Source organism: Lolium rigidum, unplaced genomic scaffold (genome assembly GCF_022539505.1).
Source record: "Lolium rigidum isolate FL_2022 unplaced genomic scaffold, APGP_CSIRO_Lrig_0.1 contig_24245_1, whole genome shotgun sequence".
In the NCBI taxonomy this organism is placed as follows: Eukaryota; Viridiplantae; Streptophyta; class Magnoliopsida; order Poales; family Poaceae; genus Lolium; species Lolium rigidum.
Genome location: NW_025900021.1, coordinates 149,926 through 169,723, shown reverse-complemented (window position 1 = coordinate 169,723; position 19,798 = coordinate 149,926). Strand labels below are relative to the sequence as shown.

General features: G+C 42.7%; 2 protein-coding genes across 2 annotated transcripts; both read right to left on the bottom strand.

Annotated features, from left to right (window-relative positions):
• Nucleotides 1-414: 414 nt before the first annotated feature.
• Nucleotides 415-2,607, bottom strand: LOC124680670 (protein NRT1/ PTR FAMILY 5.6-like). The gene is made up of 2 exons (XM_047215733.1): nt 2,299-2,607; nt 415-2,219 (listed from the first exon to the last, which is right to left on the bottom strand). The coding sequence occupies exons 1-2, from the start codon at nt 2,453-2,455 to the stop codon at nt 613-615; spliced, it is 1,764 nt and encodes a 587-aa protein (XP_047071689.1). The 5' UTR covers nt 2,456-2,607; the 3' UTR covers nt 415-612.
• A 10,634-nt stretch (nt 2,608-13,241) lies between these two features.
• Nucleotides 13,242-17,022, bottom strand: LOC124680666 (ras-related protein Rab11C). The gene is made up of 3 exons (XM_047215729.1): nt 16,922-17,022; nt 16,602-16,790; nt 13,242-13,973 (listed from the first exon to the last, which is right to left on the bottom strand). The coding sequence occupies exons 2-3, from the start codon at nt 16,764-16,766 to the stop codon at nt 13,491-13,493; spliced, it is 648 nt and encodes a 215-aa protein (XP_047071685.1). The 5' UTR covers nt 16,767-16,790; nt 16,922-17,022; the 3' UTR covers nt 13,242-13,490.
• Nucleotides 17,023-19,798: the final 2,776 nt, after the last annotated feature.

Genomic DNA, 19,798 nt, shown 5'->3' with positions numbered 1-19,798 from the left:
TCCCTTTTTTGAGATTTTTCGGCAACTTCTAGCGTATTTGAGAAATCGTCTTAGATTTACTCTTTATAAGTCTGTGACCTTGCAATGGATTTTACTTCATTTTATTAGTTTTTATCTAAGATAGTAAACATGATTAACATGTGTGAAATGCATAATGACGGAGAACATGGCCATGGTATTTACTTACGTCGATGAAGAACAAAACTATTGAAAAATAACCCACCCCACCTCTATGCTTATAATTATACACAATCAATGGTTCAACGCACCGGTGTCCGGCGGGATCCCTATGTTCACAATTGCACACGTGAGGTTGGTAAAATCATGCGAACGAATGAGCATGTTGTGCACTAGGAGCAAGGAAAATAATGCTCATGTAACTGTACACTTGTTTGGGGGTCAGATGACACTGTATTGGTGTAAAACTTTACGACATGCATCTGATGCATTCAACCACAGGACATGAACAATCTACTACCACACAACCATCACAAGTAAACACATACATCTTAACCCCTTAATTTGTAACGATCGAAGATGCCATTGTCATCGTCTATGATCCTTCCCCTAGCTAGCCCATGTCCAAATATACTTATCTACTACAGTACACCATTAAGCAGCCACGGCGGTGCCACACTCGATGTCGCCGCCGACATTCTTCTCGGCGCCGACTCTGGTAGCCTTGACGACGTGCTTCTGCTTGTAGGAGTACCGGGTGGCGACTAGCACGTAGAATACCAGGTTGGCGGCGCAAATGCCGGCGAGTAGCCAATAGAAGAGGTCCAGCCTGCTCCTGCTGAGGTCTTTTCCGAACCACCCGTCCCTCCGGCCACCGTGCGAGCTCACGTGGTCCGCCGCTGCAATCACCAGGCTGCTCAGGAAGCTCCCGGCCCCGATCACGCTCAGGTACAGCCCGATGCCGAGGCTGCGCATGCTGTCCGGCACCTGGTCGTAGAAGTACTCCTGCAGCCCCACCAGCGCGAACCCATCAGCCACGCCCATCAGCGCGAACTGCGGCACCAGCCAGAACACCGACATGGTGGTGGCGTAGTCGAGGCGGCGCCGCTCGACGACGGCTGCCACGGCCATGGCCAGAACGGCGATCGCCATGCCGATGCCAATGCGCCTCAGGACGCTGATCCCGCGCTCGGCACCCGTCGCGCGCCGCAGGCACGGCTCGAGTACCTTGTCGTAGATGGCGACGGTGGCGATCATGGCCACGGCGGCGAGTGCGAAGATGGACGCCGGCGGGAGCACGAAGTGCGGGCCGAGGCGGCGGTCCATGACGCTGCCTTGCTTGATGAAGAAGGTGGACACCTGCGCCGCGGTGATGCCGAACGGGAGCGTGGCCAGCCAGATGGGCACCATGGACACCACCAGCTTCGTCTCCTCCACGTGCGTCACCGTTGCTAGCCGCCACGCCCCGCGCTCACCGCCGTGCTCCACGATGGCCGCCTTGTCTAGACAACGGAGCTGGTCCGTGTGGCAGAGCTGCCTCTTCTTGCCGCCGCCCTGCGCCGTCCCAGCGACCTCGTACAGCTCACTGGCGTCCGCTGGCAGCTGGAGACGTCGCTTCCTGGCGGCGGCCACGGCGACCCGCACGAGTGGCGTGAGAGGGCTGCCCCCGGGAACCCTGTACCGGTACGTGCGCCATCCGGAGAGGAACACCACGAGGGAGACGCCCATGACGGCGGCGACCAGGACGGTGGCGGCGCCCCAGCCGACCCGCTCCTGGACGTAGACGACGACGGTGACCCCGAGCAGCACCCCGGAGCAGAGCGCGCAGTTCCACCAGTTGAAGTAGGACATCTTCTTGCGCCGCTCGCCGGCGTGTCCATCGTCGAACTGGTCGGCGCCGAAGCTCTCGAGTGCCGGCTTGTGCCCGCCCGTGCCGACCGACACGAGGTAGATGCCCACAAAGAAGAGCGTCCCGTGGACTCCCGGCGCGACCGTCGGGCTCAGGCGCGGCGCCAGCTGCGCCGTGGCCAGCAGGACGAGGCCGAGGAGGTAGACGGCGGTGGAGAGGATCACGGTGGCGAACCGGCCGAGGTATGCGTCGGCGAGGAAGCCGCCGACGAGGGGCATGAGCGTGGTGACGCTCATCCAGTACTGCGCGTTCTCGGCGGCCACCTTCATGTCCTGGTGGAGCACCTTGGTGAGGTAGATCATGAGGCTCGTCGCGATCCCGAAGTAGCTCAGCCGCTCGCTGAACTCGATCACTGAATCCATGCAAGAAAGGAAACGTTTACACACTGACCAAACGAATCAGAAACAGATGGTGTGGCAGTCTGAGCTTACTGATGATGAACATGGCGGCCTTCCAGGAGCCAGTGGCGGCGCGGAGAGGAGGCCGGCCGTGGTGGTCGACGGAGGTGTCGTCCACCCACTTCTCCCCCTCCGTCTCCACCTCCTCGACACCATGGCCGCTTAAACCCTGCTGCTGCTGCTTTGCCATATCCACCTAAATCTCCAAACCGAATCACCTGTTTCTGTATATAATTCGCCGCAAGCTAGGCAGGACCCTGTTACACTTTCTACGGTGTGAGGCTGAGAAGAAAAGGGGGTCCTCGCCTCGCGTTATATAGCCGCGCGGCGTGGGGCAGTTGACATGGACGGAGGGAGGGCGGCAGGGGCGAATGGGGAAGAAAGGGGCCGTCGCTGTTGGGAAGATATATAGCCATAGCCGTTTCCAGTGTGCGCACGCGTGAACCGAATCCAGGAAAGGAGACCCTCGTTTTTTCTAAGTTGCGGTGAGACGGCGAGCGAATCGATTGGAAGGAGTTGATTAGAAATTATACTAGTGTGATTTCTGCTTATTTCTTTCCAAAAGTGTGTTACTCAAAGCAAATGGGTAGTGATTTCTCAGATACTTTCACCCATAAACGAGTTGAGTAAATATTTGGACATGATCTGCAGTCATCAAGACGTTACTCTGACCATTTGTCAAAATTCTAAATTTCTAGTTTCTAAAAAAAGTTGAAAAAATATGTGAGTGTTCACAACATGTGTGTTTATAATCCCTATAATTTTAAGAACAAAAATCAAAACACACATTGAGAAACAAAAAAAAAGATAAATTGACATGCGAATAGTGTTATTTGTCTTTTTTGACACTATTTATGTTGGATTTGTCATTTTTGTTTCTCTGTTTGCGTTTCGAATTAGGTTCTGATAATTTTAGGAGTTATAAATACACATATTATGAACGCACTCGCAATTAGTTTCGGATCTTTGAGAAACTTGAAATTTTAATTTTGAAAACTGGTACCATGGTATCATTTAGTGGCTAGTATAAGTAGATATGTTCCCGCTAGTATGCTTCCTGGGCATGTACTCTCTCTGTTCGTAAATACAAAAAAATGGATGGGCTTTTAGACATTGGATTTTGTAGAGACAAGCTGAATATTTTTCACTACATTTGATTAGTTTTGTTCGAAGCCATTATTATTTGTTTTTTCTACAGTAGAACTTTCAATCCATAATAATTACACAATTTGAAAATGTGCAACAACTGAATTTGTAAGGTGCAACAGTATTTTTTTTATTCAATTAGTCGCACCTTTTGGGTTTCTTAAGTTGGTCTTTGTAAGGTGCAGCGTGTGTAGTGCGAATTTAACTTTTTGTACTGCTAAATACGTTTGCAAATTTTATTTTCGTTTTAGAACATCATATATCTGGTTGCACTTCATTTGGCTAGTTGATAAACAGATTGGTTTTTTGTGAAGTGCAAATAATTTTGTATGTTATTAAATATGTTTTCATAGTTCTCCTTGCATTCTATTTTCCACTTTTAAATTTTAGTCAATTGAAACTTTTCATTTTGTGTGTTTTATTGTGTTAGCCTATTTTTGTTTATTTCCACCGGTGAGTACAACAAATTCTAGTTGAATAGTTTGAATAAAAAAGCTTTTCTATTTCTTTCCTCTAGTGCCTAAGAACAATCTTGTTTTCTGGTTTGTAAAACAATATCTAGTCGACTTATGAGTAGTTTATCCTTTTGGAGATTGACATGTATGTATGTGCCTAATATGAAACCAATTTTAGTTGAAAGTTACAATTTCTACATCTTGTAACAAAATATTCCTGACAAATCTAACGTTTAGTTTTGTCTTATCAATCTAAATTTAATTTTAGAAACGAATTTAAATTTAATATGATGATCTAGGTTATACTCCTTCCTTTACAAATTAAGTGTCGTAAATTTATCTAGATTCATATGTATCTACCACTAAAACAAGTTTAGATACATGTGAATTTAGACAAACCTACGACACTTATTTTTACAACGGAGGCAGTATATTTCACTAACCACGTACTACTATTCAAATTTGTAGAGCACGGGGCCTAAGGAAATTGGAACCTACTTTCACATTTAGCATTATCTCTAAGGTCCAAAATAATTCAATAAATATGCGTCGAAATCTTACGCTTGTAATTTTTGTGGTTTTAGCTTAAACTATAGCATTATCATTTTCTCATTTTTAAAATGGGTCACAAGTAATCAGATTGTTTGACGAAAACTTACATGGATAAGGTTCAAGTCAATATATATGTGTGTTTGATTGTTCCCATATAATTTCTGAAACTTACAAATATTAGTAAGTTCTAGGAAATTATTTCAGATGTGATGTACCCATGTTTGTTCTAGCAATGCAGCATTATGTATGCTACTCCGCATGAAACGTATCAGTTTCCGCAGAATTGGGACGAAACCGTACGTCGTATATGCTTGCTTTGCCGTTAGCCATTTAACCTGGTTGTTGACTTCTGTATGTGATCATGGTAATACACCTGGAGTACACTACCACTTCTGTAGTGATGTATACGTTCCGGAAAACAAGAGTAACGTACATGTATTATTAATTCATTCCCAGTACTCGTACACCACACTGCCCATCGTATGCTGAAATTAATGTATGTATCCCGGCGCGCGTATTATACGCGCCTCTCCCTCTGCCCATCTGGAACACGTTTTTTCTATATAAAAAATCCTTTCAAGATACGCATGCAGGAGAGAAATTAATTTCGAAATTGATCAGGAAGGTATCTCCTGAGCTCAGTATCGATCTATAGCAGCGCTGGCACTGACTTTTGCATCAGCGGACGCGCTGTGCGGCGGAGCACGTGTTCCACGGGCGCCTGCTGTGCTCAATTCGGCGGGTCCCCTACGCCACATCAACGGTCGGTATGGTCTCTCGCACGATCGAGGGCTAGGATTGCACAGGCGTACGCCCAAGTCTCCGAGTGCCATCAGCTACCGCCTACCGGCGATGGATCGCCGGTGCGTCCTCTTGCAGCTGCAGGTGTACGTATACTCTCCACTTGCCTGACGAGAAGATGTGATGGAGCTGTACGTGATGCGAATGCAGTTCAGATGGCCGTTTGCGCCGAATGGTGCATTTTTTTCCTTATCTTGTTTGGCCGATGGAGCCAGCACCGTTTCATATGTTGTGGTCAACTAGAGGCCATCCTCGTCCGAAGCTAGACGTGGAAGTTTTGGACGATGGGAGGTGAGTTAAGCATCGGCTTCCCTAGGCGCTAAGAGAACACCCTAGGCCATGTTACAATGCAAGGTGTTTAGTGGGATGCTTATAATATAAACCAAATTTTCTGTTAATTACTGGTGCTTATTTGTATAGGAGAGGTGTCTAGTTAGGCATCTGCCTAGTGTAAATAAGTACCAATGCTTAGATAAATTTTTTTTATTTTGCTAACCATCTCTCTAAGCACCGAAAATTTAGAAAATTTCTATAGAGATTGAGTGCATGTAATACTTGTCATAGAAACATAGAATTTTCTCAAGAGGTTCTAACTTCTTGCTAGAAATGCTCTAGGATTGTAGTATAGGAAAGCAATCTATAGGTATTTTGGAGGGTTCAATCCCTTGAATCAAATGGCCTCTATAGGAAAAATTCCTATATGTAAGAAGTCCTACAAAATTATTTTAAAAATCCTCTAAATAAAATAAGCCCAAATAGGAAAAATAAATAAAGCTAACACCAATGCTAAGTAACATAAAGGGTATATGTTAAAATAGAACCACTAAGATTAGCATTCAATACTAAGCTAAGTAATTACTTTTTGGTTTGTCCATGTGCATCAACTTTTAGTTAAACGAGAAATTTAACTTATCATCTCTATACATGCGCATGGTGCTAATAAAGGAATATGGAACAACTTAGAAAGAGAATATATAGACATGTATAATGTTTTCACCCTAGCATCTAATTTAAGTTCAAATGGCGTGGATGCTCTTAGAAAACCTTATTTTTATCTCTGATCTTCATTGTGCCATTATGAAGATCGAACTTCTAATTTAGATGTATTGGGTTGAGTTGATTGTGCGGTTTGTTCGAAGATGTAGTGTGTGAACAATGATATTGACTATTATTTTCAAAATTGATAATAACTGACACAATTTGATTCATTGCCTCTAATGTTCTTTAGTCCAAATCTCAAAGCACAATTGACGGTGATGGAAACATCCACACCCATGCGTGTAAGTACAAAAGTATTTCCCTGTTTTTTAATATTGTTGTCATAATGTGCTAGGGAAAGGTACACGAATAAGAGAAAACCCTTAACATGGAACTAATTATGTGCACCTTTGAGTAACTATATATCTAGTCTCAATATTAATTTTCATAAGAGCGAGATTTGAAAGCACAAAATAAGACGAGAACCAATACAAATAACTTTTTTCGAGTGAATTTAGTTCTTTTCCTTTTAGGTACCTTGGGGCGTAGCAATTCATTATAGAAAACTTTCTAAGAAAGAGGAAAGCCTTTGGAGGACAGCTTCGAGCGGAACTTAGTATGTTGGCAATGCAAAATGCTCTCATAGGAGATCAAGTTCTCCTTATTAATTATGTCCTGACTACCTTGTCAATGTTTATGTTATCTTTTCTAGAAATACCCAAAGGGTTATGTAAATGATTTGACTTAATAGATCTAGATTTTTCTATCAAAGTGATGAGCATACACACTAATATAGGTTAACATAATGAAATATAATATGCAGACCTAAAATAAAGGAGGGTTTGGACATTGAGGTACTAGATAGGAGAAAACAAATGTTTACTTAGCAAGTGATTGTTTAAATTACTAAATGAATTCCTTCAAACCAAAATTTTATCTCAAATTCAAGCTAAGCCTATCAACCCTCCCCTTTGTAAAGGTCAAAGGTCGTATGATTGTTGCAAATATTTTTCTAGTAGAGACTCTTTCCAATTAGGACTTAGACCAGGTACCTACAGAAAACATTTTTCCATAGGTTATGTTCTATTGTAAGCACCACTAAATATTTGTTTATGAAAGGCCATAACTGTCAATAAGTGAAATGCATGGTCGCACTTGTGTCAATGTTTGATGACGGTTTAATCAGTAGATGAGCCATTCTCATGAAAACTGAATTCTCGAGTAATTTCTCTATAAAACAGATGTACACCACTACAGTGAATTGTCATACTAGATTTCTTCGTAAGTACATATTGAAGTTAATAATTTCTATGAAGGTCAATATTCTTATTTGGTTCTTAAATTTTTTTTTTTTTTTGCTTAGTAAGGATATGTAACCTAACTAAGAGAAATTGAAATTGGAGTAAGAAATGTTGTTTTTGTGTTGCTGAGCAAACTACTCAACATTTATTCCTATCATTTCCTTATACACATGTTGAACATATTACTTTCAAATTTATATCCACCAACCAATATCAAAGATATGTTTGGGAGTTGGTTGAATGGGATCGACGAACACACTCAGGCTAGAGTACTGATATGTGTTTCAAATTTATGTTGGTCAATATGGAATTGTCAAAACAATATTGTGTTTGACAAGACTGAAACTTTTCACTTCCTGCAGGTTTCAATGTGACTATGCATTGGATTAGCTTTGGTATTATCTCCTCCCTTTGGAATAGCGGGAGGCTATGTTTTTTTTATTGCAACCGCTTGGTGATGGTCACACATAGTAGCTTCAACCATGGTGGATGATAGTCCACTAATTGATTCCATAATGCATAGGTTCTATGTTAGATCTATTCAATTGGTTGATGTTCATTTCAACACTTTGTAATCCTTAAAACTCAATACTTTGAGTTATTATCTAGGCAATAAAGATGGTTGAAATGCACCATTGGAAGCGTTAATTTTTCTAAGAATTATCGTTTTGGACATAGACAAAGTCGAAATTTGGAAAATTTATATAAAAAATATTCTAAAATTGTTTGAACTACATACACAAAAGTTCAAATGCCTAAATTTAACTTTATAAATACTTTTCCACGATATATAGTTTTATTGGATTTTTTACATACATTAATTTGCAATCCATACTATAAGAAATAAATTTAAATTAGTGGTTATATTTGAATAAGGTATGCTTACGACTAAAAAAACCTACTATTAGACTACATTTTACATGACGACGAGGTGGTCAAACCTCGTGGGACTATGGTATAAAAGGGTTAGCCATGGGGAACATAGTGGCGTAGTGATTATATATAATAGTTTAAAGCAAGCACCTGATCGAATCATCAAGAGCATGTCTTCAAAAAAAAATCGTCAAGAGCAACTGCTAGTCTTATTCCAGGAATAGATGTCCTAGGTAGCCCATATCTGCCTATCTGGGGTAAAATAATTGTTGGTTTTACTGTTTTACGACAAGTGCCACCACCTGAATACTATTTTGTGGTTGGTATTAATTTGACCAGGAGATGATAATCGGTTCTGTAATGGATGTAATCATCAGGGTAGAGTGGGTAAAGTAATGGTGCTGAAATTGTCCCATTATTCTATTGCCAAGAACAGTAGAATCACTGTGCTACAACTGTGGCCCCGATTTGGCATTTTTGTTAAGGCTGCTCATAGTGGGGAGTAACTTAGACTAGTGACATATGACATGTTACTAGTCTAGGTTACTACCTTCATAGTGGGTAGTAACTTATAGGTGGTGTCATGCATTGTGTCATTTATTATGTTGTAGACTCATTTTGCCTTGGGGTGTGTGATGTTATGGTAACATAGCTAGTTACCACCTCACTCTCTTTCTTTATTTATTCGCATGCCATGTCACCAAAATGCCTAAAGATGTGTGATGTTACTAGCTATGTTACTCCCACTATGAGCAGTCTAAGCAAAGGGAGCTGATCGCCTAATTAAGCTGACAACTTTCCAGGTTGCCTTTCTTCTATGACGCGGATTTCGATATGTGGTTGAGAGCCAAAGTGCATAACTGGGATTTACTGACTAATCAAGAGTTTAAGATTGGTCAATGTCTCTCACTGAATCACTGATGGCAGTAGATATAACCAAGGATCAAGCATGCATTGCAATTTTGCATGTGATCCGACAGCATCAAGTTGGACACGATCGTTTGATGGTCTGATGGATGGAGGCCACAACTTTAGATTTTGCTTTAAGGTGTAGTGCTTCCAACTAACCAAATTTGGCACATGGAAGAAACTGGCAGAAAATTTTCACGCTTAATATAGCTCGTACTGAGCTAGCACCAGCACTTACAATTAGTGCGTGACAGTGGAACAATGCATGCAGACCTTCGGCTGCTACAAGTGCTTCAGGTGCTCACAAAATAGGTAAAATACATCACTCACGTGTAGACATGGTCGAAATTGCAGGCGCCGCCGTTGATAAGATCTGCCGATCGATGGGCACTGATCAATCAAACCCCACACTGTTACACCTAGCAGAGCTTTTGGACTTGCTGCATCTAGAATTATCTAAAATGTAATGAAATAAGGTTGACCCTGCAAGTGGGCAGACGCCCCCACCAAGGTCCAATGTTCAAACCCTAGGAAAAGCTAGTTAGTGCATGAGAAATGCAATTTTGTTTTTGGATTCACGAGAAATCAACTACATGGTAACTTAATTTATGGTCTATTTGCCTCTTACAAATATTCAAAATTGTCAAAGGACTATAAATACTTTAAATTATACTAGTTACCTTTAACACGAGTTATGTAACTAATTGCTCGTTAACATGTTTTATTTATCTTCAGCTCGTAAATTATTATACTTGTAACCAAGTTTTACATATATGTGCGTCTAGCTACTTGTCCTCTATATGTCTGAATCTTTATTTTTTCTAAATTTACAGGTATGCTTTCGCCACGATCGATCTGACTGTACATTTGGTTAGTGCACAAACACCTCCCCAGAGATATGCTTTGTTTCTAAACTAAAATAAAATTATGAAAAACCTTTTGAAGGATTGACCCAAGGTTTGTGGGAGCTAGACATGCTAGTTGGTGGGCGTTGTAATCCAACCAAAGATTGCGTGCACTCACATCATGCCACACACTCGAACTACTGTCACTGTGACATGGATACGCGTTTGACTACTAGATCTGCAGTGACGCGGATTGTGATGGCTCCTCACTAATCCCTCTGTAGATATAACTAGATAAAGAGGTGTAGATCCACGTGTTGACCGTCGGCGTGGTCTAGTTTCGTTAGCTCTCTCCCATAGTCCCATGACTTAAAGCAGAAAAAAATATCTCGACAAAGGAAGTTTTTATGACTCATAATTGTCATACCGAGATGATATTATGTATCGAACTGAATTTACATCCGGACTATGCATGTAAGATGCAAATAATATTAGGAAATTACCATGTTTCATGTTGAAGATCGAACAGACAAAGACCCCCAACCGCATGATCTGACGACTTATGAGGATGTGATGTTAAGACGAAGAGATTGCTCTTACTTAATATTTTTCATGCTTATCTGCAAAAGGTATATCCGTGGTAGGTCATGTCATATGTCAATGCTACACCTCAGGTAGGTCTAGATCCCCTGCGTCAAATTCATGGATACTGTTGCTGGATTTGGATTGGCATTCCGGCATAAGACAACGTGCTGAAGATACGCTGTATGATGGATGGGGAATGCAATGCCGCTCAAAATGCAGAGCAGGTACAGATGGTGTCCATACCGAATTCCACTAGTTCAGTCGACCAAGATCATGACAAAATCATGTTTTTATTCTTTGGACAGAAAAGATGTTTTTGCAAATTATTTCAATATTGAGGCGAGCCAGAAGAGGAGAATTTGTCAGTGCTGCTACCACCCTGAAATGTTCATGTTTGTGAGTTTTGTACATTATTTATGTTTTTTGTTGAAGAAAGAGGAAACATGTTTTGTTTTTCTTCTGCAACACTAGTTTAGTGCAGCTTTGAGTATAAAGTAGGTGAATACTGATAGGTTTGGATCTTCTGGTGCTAGAAGTAGAAGATTATGCTAATTGCATATGATTATGTTAAAAGGAATCAGTTCCTTGTGTTTTCAGTTTTGTGGCATGTGGCTGTGGGTAGCATGGAATTTCCAGCCACAGCTTCATGAAGGGACATAGAATGATTAGCTCTAAATTTAGTGGGTAATCTCCTGTTCGATGCAGCCTACAATTATTTATTTTTAAACCTGAATCTGAATCTAGAGACAATTGAACACTAACTAGTAGTACAAGTACTTTTTTCCTTCTGAGCTGACACTGGCTAGTAATAGTAATACTTAATTACCCTAACTGGTACTAGCTGGCGTACTTAGCCACATGTTTTCTATTAGCCATTATTCCAGCATTAGCCAGGCTCTACTCTGATTGGGACAGGCATATAAATTGTGGGATGAACCTTCTTTTCCATGATAGGCAAGGTAGTGCCTAGACACAATATGGGAATATTTAACATTCAACAACATCCAATTAATATACTCACAGTTGGAGTACTAATTAGCTAACCTTGATAGCAGAGGAAGAGCACATATTGCTTTGGGTATCTCACACTCAAATTGTTCCCCAAAGGCCAAAGTGCGCATGCCATCACGAGGGGTAAACTTTAGCTTTGGTTAATGTTCTACTTTAGCATTGGTTAATGTTCTACTTGTCTTGTTGATAACAAACTACTAATAATTTACTGCAGCGCACAAGAGAATAAACCCTGTTTTTCTTGTACTTGCATAATCCCCTTTTGACATAATTTGAATGGAAGCATCTGTACTTGCCTAGCCACGAAATGCAGGACTATGCACCAAAATAAAGGAGACAGAACATATACGATACAAAAGTTGAATTGCACCTTACCATGAGAGATCGTCCAATGTCCTCTTGTGAGGCTCATCTGTGATGTTATTTTTTCTTCTTGCACTTGAATTTTATTTTCGCAAGGGTATGCTTTGTACATCTTCGCGATGGTACCAAGATATTTTTTACCAAATTCAGAACACATGGCTGACAATCATACGCAAAGGGCATATCATCATGGGACATTGAGAGATGTGCACTAGATTTTGATCGGAGAACAGATTTTGCCTGACAAAGTAAGAAAGGTATAGGTAGTAGCTGGCGACCGGCACAGATTCTTGGAAGTGAACGGAACAGGATTCGGCAAACGTTGTGTCGACTGATGGGGGTATCCTTCAGATTCGGAGGAGACTCTGCAGTTGACAAAGTTACTTGAGAGCATCTGGCGTAACCACCATCCCGGCTGAAGGTATTTGACTGAAATTGGTGATTTGGTGCCGATGAAGAACATATTCTTCTTCCAGATGAAAAGGCCGAGATGGCGAAATCTTGGCAAATTGAATCGACTGATAATTGCTGGTAAGCCTTGTTTCTGAAGGTTCCCCAAATAATTCTGTTCAAATTTTGCAGCGGTTATGAGGCTGATGTCTGAAAGACTGGGCATCTGAATAAACTTTTGCATTCTGAAAAAGGCGATAAACTGTCGTGGAATGAACCAGCCGATAATGAAAAGATGGCATAAAGGCAGAAATGAATGGACTGAAACTTTAAAGGAGATTAAGGTTGAATAGAAGCACGAGCTTTGCATGGCCTCAGTACGTGTACTGACAGTGCAAAGTAGATCATATGCTAAAGCAGAACAGGACCAGTTTCCATCAGAATGCAAGGAACTGAAATCAAGATACATTACACGAACAAAACTGAAGATGACACGTAAACGAACCCATACAATCAGAATGCAACCGTGTAGTTCAAGTAACCAGAGAATGTGCCAGCACGGTCATCGAAAAGGCGAAAAAAAACATGCAAAGAGGAAAAGATGAGCTGCTTCTCCGTTTGCAAGAACCAATGTTAGGGGCATGGAGATGCTTTAGTTTCCGGCACAAAGATGTTAGATAACACCACCAATTCGCATAAGATACAAGAGATACAACACATTCCTGCTGTTCCGGTGATTCGGGGCATAGAATGTTTGAGGACAAGAATACACTGAAAGGAAATATGATATTGCACTGAAGCCTGTTGTAAGTCTGCCAAACAATGGTCTCTACCAAAAATTTGCAACTACACATGGTATCTACCAAGAAAAATTTCTTTCTAGCAGTATAAATTGTGATTACAATCCCACCAGAATTACATGGCAAAAGGAGTCAAAAGCGACCTAAGTAACACCTATAGTGTCGTAAGATCCATGTGAACATCCTTCTGCAGATTCACCAACTCTGTGTTCGCGCCTAGGTAGAGCAGCACCCTCTCTTCGTGTTACCAGATGAATCAGCAACGTTGATGGTAGTTCCTTGAATCGGAGGTCCACTGCCTGCTGCCTCTTGGGCAGCAAGCGCCTTCTTGCTTATGATCTGATGAATGTCAGAAAGAATGGTCTGAAATGCCTTCTCAACATTCAATGCTTCCAGTGCTGAGGTCTCAAGGAAGGACAACCCTTCCGTCTCTGCTAATGACTGACCCTCTTCCTCTTGGACTGACCTCAGGTGGTTCAGGTCAGATTTGTTACCAACCATCATGATGACGATGTTGGAGTCAGCATGGTCACGAAGTTCACGAAGCCACCTATTTATGTTTTCAAATGTCTGTTTCTTTGTTATGTCATAGACAAGAAGTGCTCCCACAGCTCCTCTGTAGTAAGCACTTGTGATTGCACGGTACCTCTCTTGACCAGCAGTATCCCATATCTGAGCTTTAATCGTCTTTCCTTCTATCTGTAGTAAGAATTTCAAACTCGATCAGTAAATCTAACATGACTATAATAATATCATCTCGATGAAATTAACTCAGAAATTCGCTGCCTAAAATAGAACTTGTCAAAGACAAAGACATGCAAATAGAGTAACAAGCAAATGATATATGACTTATCACGGAAAAAATCAGTGCAACATCTCGGAGCTCTCTGCCAGTACAGAAAAAATTAAAGTGCTAAACTTCACAAGTCAATGTGCTCTCTGACCTAAACCAGGAATGTGGTTGCAATAAATTGATCCAGGAATCCATCTAGGGGTACATAAGGAGACCATGTTTACAGACATGAACATTAGAATGTCTGATCCACAAAATGATGGCAAATACAGTTCCTACCATAAACATCATTTAAGTGATAGTTGGCATTAAATGGGATGCAGAAGAATAAAAAAATTATGCCAGTTTATAAACGTTTGTTCCACTGAAACTGAACTCATAAAACAGTACAAATGAGTTATGGACAACCAGCAACCAAATGTAAAAAATCAAAATAAATATTATAGGTATATAAAAAAATGATACACATAAATCACATTTCAAGGTATAATAAAAACAAAAAAGTAGAAACCAAACAGCTAATGTCTAGAGGCAAACAGAATAAAGAAGTGCTGTGTAGGATAAGATACATGTGTGGGTGGACCGATAAGAGTTTGAAAAGACTAGCGACTTACCGAAAGACACAAAAGAGGTGATTGTTACTTTACACTATCTATATTATTAGTACTTATATGAAGCATTACAAAATTAGGATACCCTTTATAAATTAACAGGACTAGCCTAACTCGGTAGCATCTTCAAGGTCAGCAATTGTCAGTTTGTCACACTAAAGCTTTAGTGAAGTACCCCCTCTGTTCCATAATGTTAGACGTTTGGTGAACAATTTTAGTTTGCCAAAACATCTTAGATTATGGAATAGAGTGATAGCTGAATAATAAGAGAGAATAGCCAAAATACCACTAGGCAAAACCAAAAGTGCCAAAATACCACTAGTGAAAACCGAAGAGCCAAAATACCACTCAACTTAGTTTTTTCATGCCAAAATACCACTAGCGGCTAACTGACACTAACATTTTCAAAGAAAGACATAAATGACCACGCCTCTTCCACATAGAGCAACTTCTATGAAAAGAATGTTTTGCTAGTTTAATGTTGATTAAGAGGTTGTGGAGGTGCTACGAGCTGCAACCTGCAATCAACATGCTCCAAGAGACCAAGAACGAATGCATCCATGCATCGGGCTAGAAGAACAAGCAGCGGCGACATAGTTACGAACCCAGACGAGCAGTAGCAGCAGACCACGTTCAATCCATCAGGTACGATGGCGACGGCCTGGCTGGATGCACGAGCATACTATGTAGAGTAGCAACCACCAAAGCACCTTGCCTCTGGCGGATCTTGTCGGGGAGAAACCCTGTGCGGCATAGCAATATAGGCCTGGTCCTCGGTGCTAGCGTAGCTGGTTGGAGGAGTGCCTGTGAAGCGTGGGACTAGCTGCAGGGGCGGCGAGTCATGGGGGATTGATGCACCGGCACCGGTACCGGCGCCGGTGAGTGTTCCCTTTTTTTCAGTTAGATGAAGTCAAGGGTATTTTTGTCAAGTCAAGAAAAAATAACGGTTTGACTAGCGGAATCTGTTTGACATCACACAGTAGTGGTAATTTGGCATGAAAAAACCTAAGATGAGTGCTATTTTGGCACTTTGGTTTTTACTAGTGGTATTTTGGCACTTTCGGTTTCAACTAGTGGTATTTTGGCTATTCACTCGAATAATAACTAAACTGACTTATGAAGGAAAAGGCACAAATCTTTCTGCAAGGAACTCATCATATTTATAATAGATACTCTGTTATAACTCAAGTTGCATAAGATCCAACAGAGGAAGAATTTTTAATTGCGGCCATTGCAAAAAAAAAGCATTACTGGATACTTAATCTCCCTGAGAACTAGCAACATTATTCGTAAAATCTCAGTACCCCATTAATCAACTAAATATGGATCTTATTTGCATTGAAGATTAACAAGACTAGTAAAACTTGCATCTTAAAGGTCAACAACTTTCGCTTCTAAGCCTTATTATAGTAAATGGATAATAACTAAACTGACCAATAATGAAGTAAAAGACACAAATGTTTCTGCAATGAACTCATCATATTTGTATAACTGCTCTCTGTTACAGCTCAAGTTGCAGAAAACCAAGATTGAAAGAATATTTCGACTTGTGGCTTGTGGGCAACTGGGTATTGCATAAAAGTACGGCATCAATGGGTGGTTTGTTCTCCCTAAGAACTAACTTCATAACAAATTTCAGTACCTATTGATCAATTAAATATGCACATGACAGATGAGTATGGATCTGATATACATTTATACCAAACACAGCAGTTTATGAACTTGGCACATTTTTCGCACAACTTAGATGGCACATGCAAACGCAACATGATCAACCCCATCTCATTCTCCACAGTAATTAGCTGGGAAATGAACGATCCAGATGAAAACAGGTCTATCGAGAACCTACACCACAGCATGCATAAGGCATCGCAGGGGGGCTTCCTAGATCGTAATCACGCGAAGTGGACGTGCGGGGGGTACCTGGAGGGTGCGGGTGGCGAACTCGACGCCGATGGTGGACTTGGACTCGAGGCAGAACTCGTTGCGGGTGAAGCGGGAGAGGATGTTGGACTTGCCGACGCCGGAGTCGCCGATGAGCACGATCTTGAAGAGGTAGTCGTACTCGTTGTCCACCCGGTGCGCCATGCGTGGCCTCCTCCGCCGCGGATCCTGCACCAACCACGCGGCCGAGATCCGGCCGAGACGGAGATCAGTCGGTAGGTGAGGGAACGGAAGAGAAGCGGATCGATCGAAGCGCGGGATCGGGGCCGGAGGATCGCCGCGGACGGAATTGGGCGTACCTCGGATTCGATTTGGCGCTCGTGGATTCGTCGGCGGAAGGGGCGCGACGGAGAGGGAGGAGATGGGGAGAGATTTTTGGGAGGAAACCGAAACGAAACGAGAGGGCGTAGTGGGGGTGGTGGGTATACAGCTAGTACAGCTAGGCAGGCAAGAGGAATTATTGATTTTTTTAGTATTGTTTATTTTTAATTATCATTCCTGTTATTATTGGGGCGAGTTAAATCACCCCTTATCCAGTTATCCTCCTCTAATCACTTTTAAGTTTTAATTGATTCAAATTTAGTAGAAATTCATTACTCCCTCCTGTCCATGTTATTTTCCACTAATTATCTAGATATATTTTTGTTCTACATATATTCATACTTGTGGCAAATAATATAAATCAGAGGTAGTATCTAATTTATTAAAATTTATTAATCTAGTACCTTTTTCCCACCTCCGCGGAAGGATAACAATGCCGGTACCATAAACTTTTCGAATTTTCGACAAACTATGAGTGCTCTGGTGGTTAGGTCCCTTGTGGTGGAACCAGCCCACCCAGGTTCAAGTCCTAGACTTGACATGGGTGTTTGCATTTTCCTGGATTTATTCCAGGATTTAACCGGCGCTATGCTTTCAGTGGTAGGTGACGTGCCCGTCAATAGCGAGGCGCCAGTGGTGACTTCGTCAACCTCAAGATATGCCGACTCAGTCCCTCGGAGGTGCTCATAGGGGTAGGGTGTGCGTGCGTGCGTTCATAGGGGTGTTTGTACGTGCGTGTTTGTGAGCGTCTGCGTTGTACTGTATTCTCAAAAAAAAAAATAGATTACGATGATACTCTTGTTCAAATGGCCATAAAAATTTATTAGGACCCTGATTGGTTGCTCGCATCTATTTTTCCTCTTCTGTGCTCTCGCATGCAACTTAGCCCGTTAGCTACCGTATGAGTAGAAACATGACTTAGACTAGCTTTGGCACTACAATTGCATGCTAGCAATTTGATTTAGGCTCGGCTGGAGAAAGGAGTGGCACTACGATTGGTACGCTGCATGTTGAGGAGGATTTCGTGTTCCTTTTTTAAGCTCTTTTTGAATGAGTTTTGTCAACTTTTCGCACATGGTTGACCATTTTATAATTCCTTCGAGTAGTACATCCACCTCACTATTTTCACACTACTTTCGTGTTTAAAGTTTTCGATTTCGACCTTTGTAAATGAGTAGATCTACAATGTACTATGAAGACATAGATGTACTCGTATATGAATGTTAAAATGGAAAACCATGAACACAAAACTCATGCGCGACAATGAGATGAAGCTACTCCTCGATTTTTTTTGATAAATTTTATTGATAAAAATATATAACTTTCATAGTTAAAAGGAAAAAATACATGGAATTTAAAAGACAAGCCTCCAACACCTCCAGACCCTAGCCCACTACTCATCGTCGCCAGGAAGCTAGGTCATTTCGACAATCACCGGCATCTCCCATGGCCAGTTGGACTCCGACGTGTCCATGGGGATCACCGGTGGCAGTGGCAAAGGAGGAGGAGGAGGAGGAGGAGGAGGAGGAGCCCAATGATCCCACGGCGAGGCTCGTGCGGTTGAAGCATGCAAGGCCAGCCTGACTGCCTCCTCCTTGGAGACGCCTGCCGACATATGCACACTGGAATACCGGGGCTGCGGCCAGGGCGGCTCCCCCTCACTGGGAGATCAAGATATGGCGAGCCTCATCGCCTCCTCTTCCTCTAGATCGTGGCTAGGCGGGGAGCTGGTCCAGCGTGCCCTCCGCATTGGCCTTTTTCCGCCATGTAGGGGAGGTAGCATAGGTAGTCATCAGTGTCATCCCGGGGTTCCTCGCTCGGGATGTCCTCATCGTAGAAGAGCTCACTCTCAGGATCTGGCGGCTCCTCCACGACCTCCATCTTCACGTCCGCTACCAGCGGAGGGTTGTAGATGAACTGGTCATCGCCGAGGAAGCCCGAGCGGCACCTCGGGTCGAACTCGATGAGGGAGAAGTTGTTCCACATGTGTGAGTTCACATTGAATGTTGTGTCAGCAAGGATGTCTGGAGGAAGATGGGACCGCCAGCGCATGATCTCCCCACGTTGCTCCTGGCCCTGTCGTGGCATGCATCGACATCTTGTGTACCCTCTGATGGCTGAGGAGCAAGCCCTCGGGCAGGAGAACATCGTCCTTGCCCGCACATGAGGTCCTGCTCGCATATAGTGCCCGCGCCACAGGGACAAGGAAAAATGCGCGGTAGCATGACTTCCTTTGCTTCGTCGACTACAAGCCGACCTCGTCGTCCTGCTTCTTTGGCTTCCTCCATGGAAACGTCTTATTACCCATGGCGTCTTCTCGAAGTTGCCGACATGATGGAAAATAGGTTAGGCTGGATGTGGCATTGGGTGTGAGGCAATGGCAGGGCGTTGTCAGTGCCCTTCAAAGGACATGGGACTTCTGGCCTTCAATTGCAACGCGGGAGTCGAAGCGTGTGCTATTGATGGCGTAGCAGAAACCCATCCGCTACCTGCCAGGCGCGGCCTCTGAAGTCGAGGCATATCATCATTGGCCTACAGCGGGGTAGCAACACAACTTCCATAGGGTTGGAAGCGATGTAGGTCGCTCAGACGCTCACCCACCGATAGGCGGGCCCGAGGCGAGAGGGGATGGACACACGATGCGTCTGCGTCGCGTCCGAGCTGACGCATTTGCGATTCAAATTTAGACCGGTAATGCGTCGAGATATATAGGTTGGTCACTTTGCTTCGGGCTACTAGGCTAGAGTTTACTCATTTCCTATCCACACAGATCGAAACAAACTTGTTTGATCCATTTGCGTAGATATCCTTACTTCCTCCCTTCCATAATTGTTGTCTGTGAGTTGCAGTTGGTA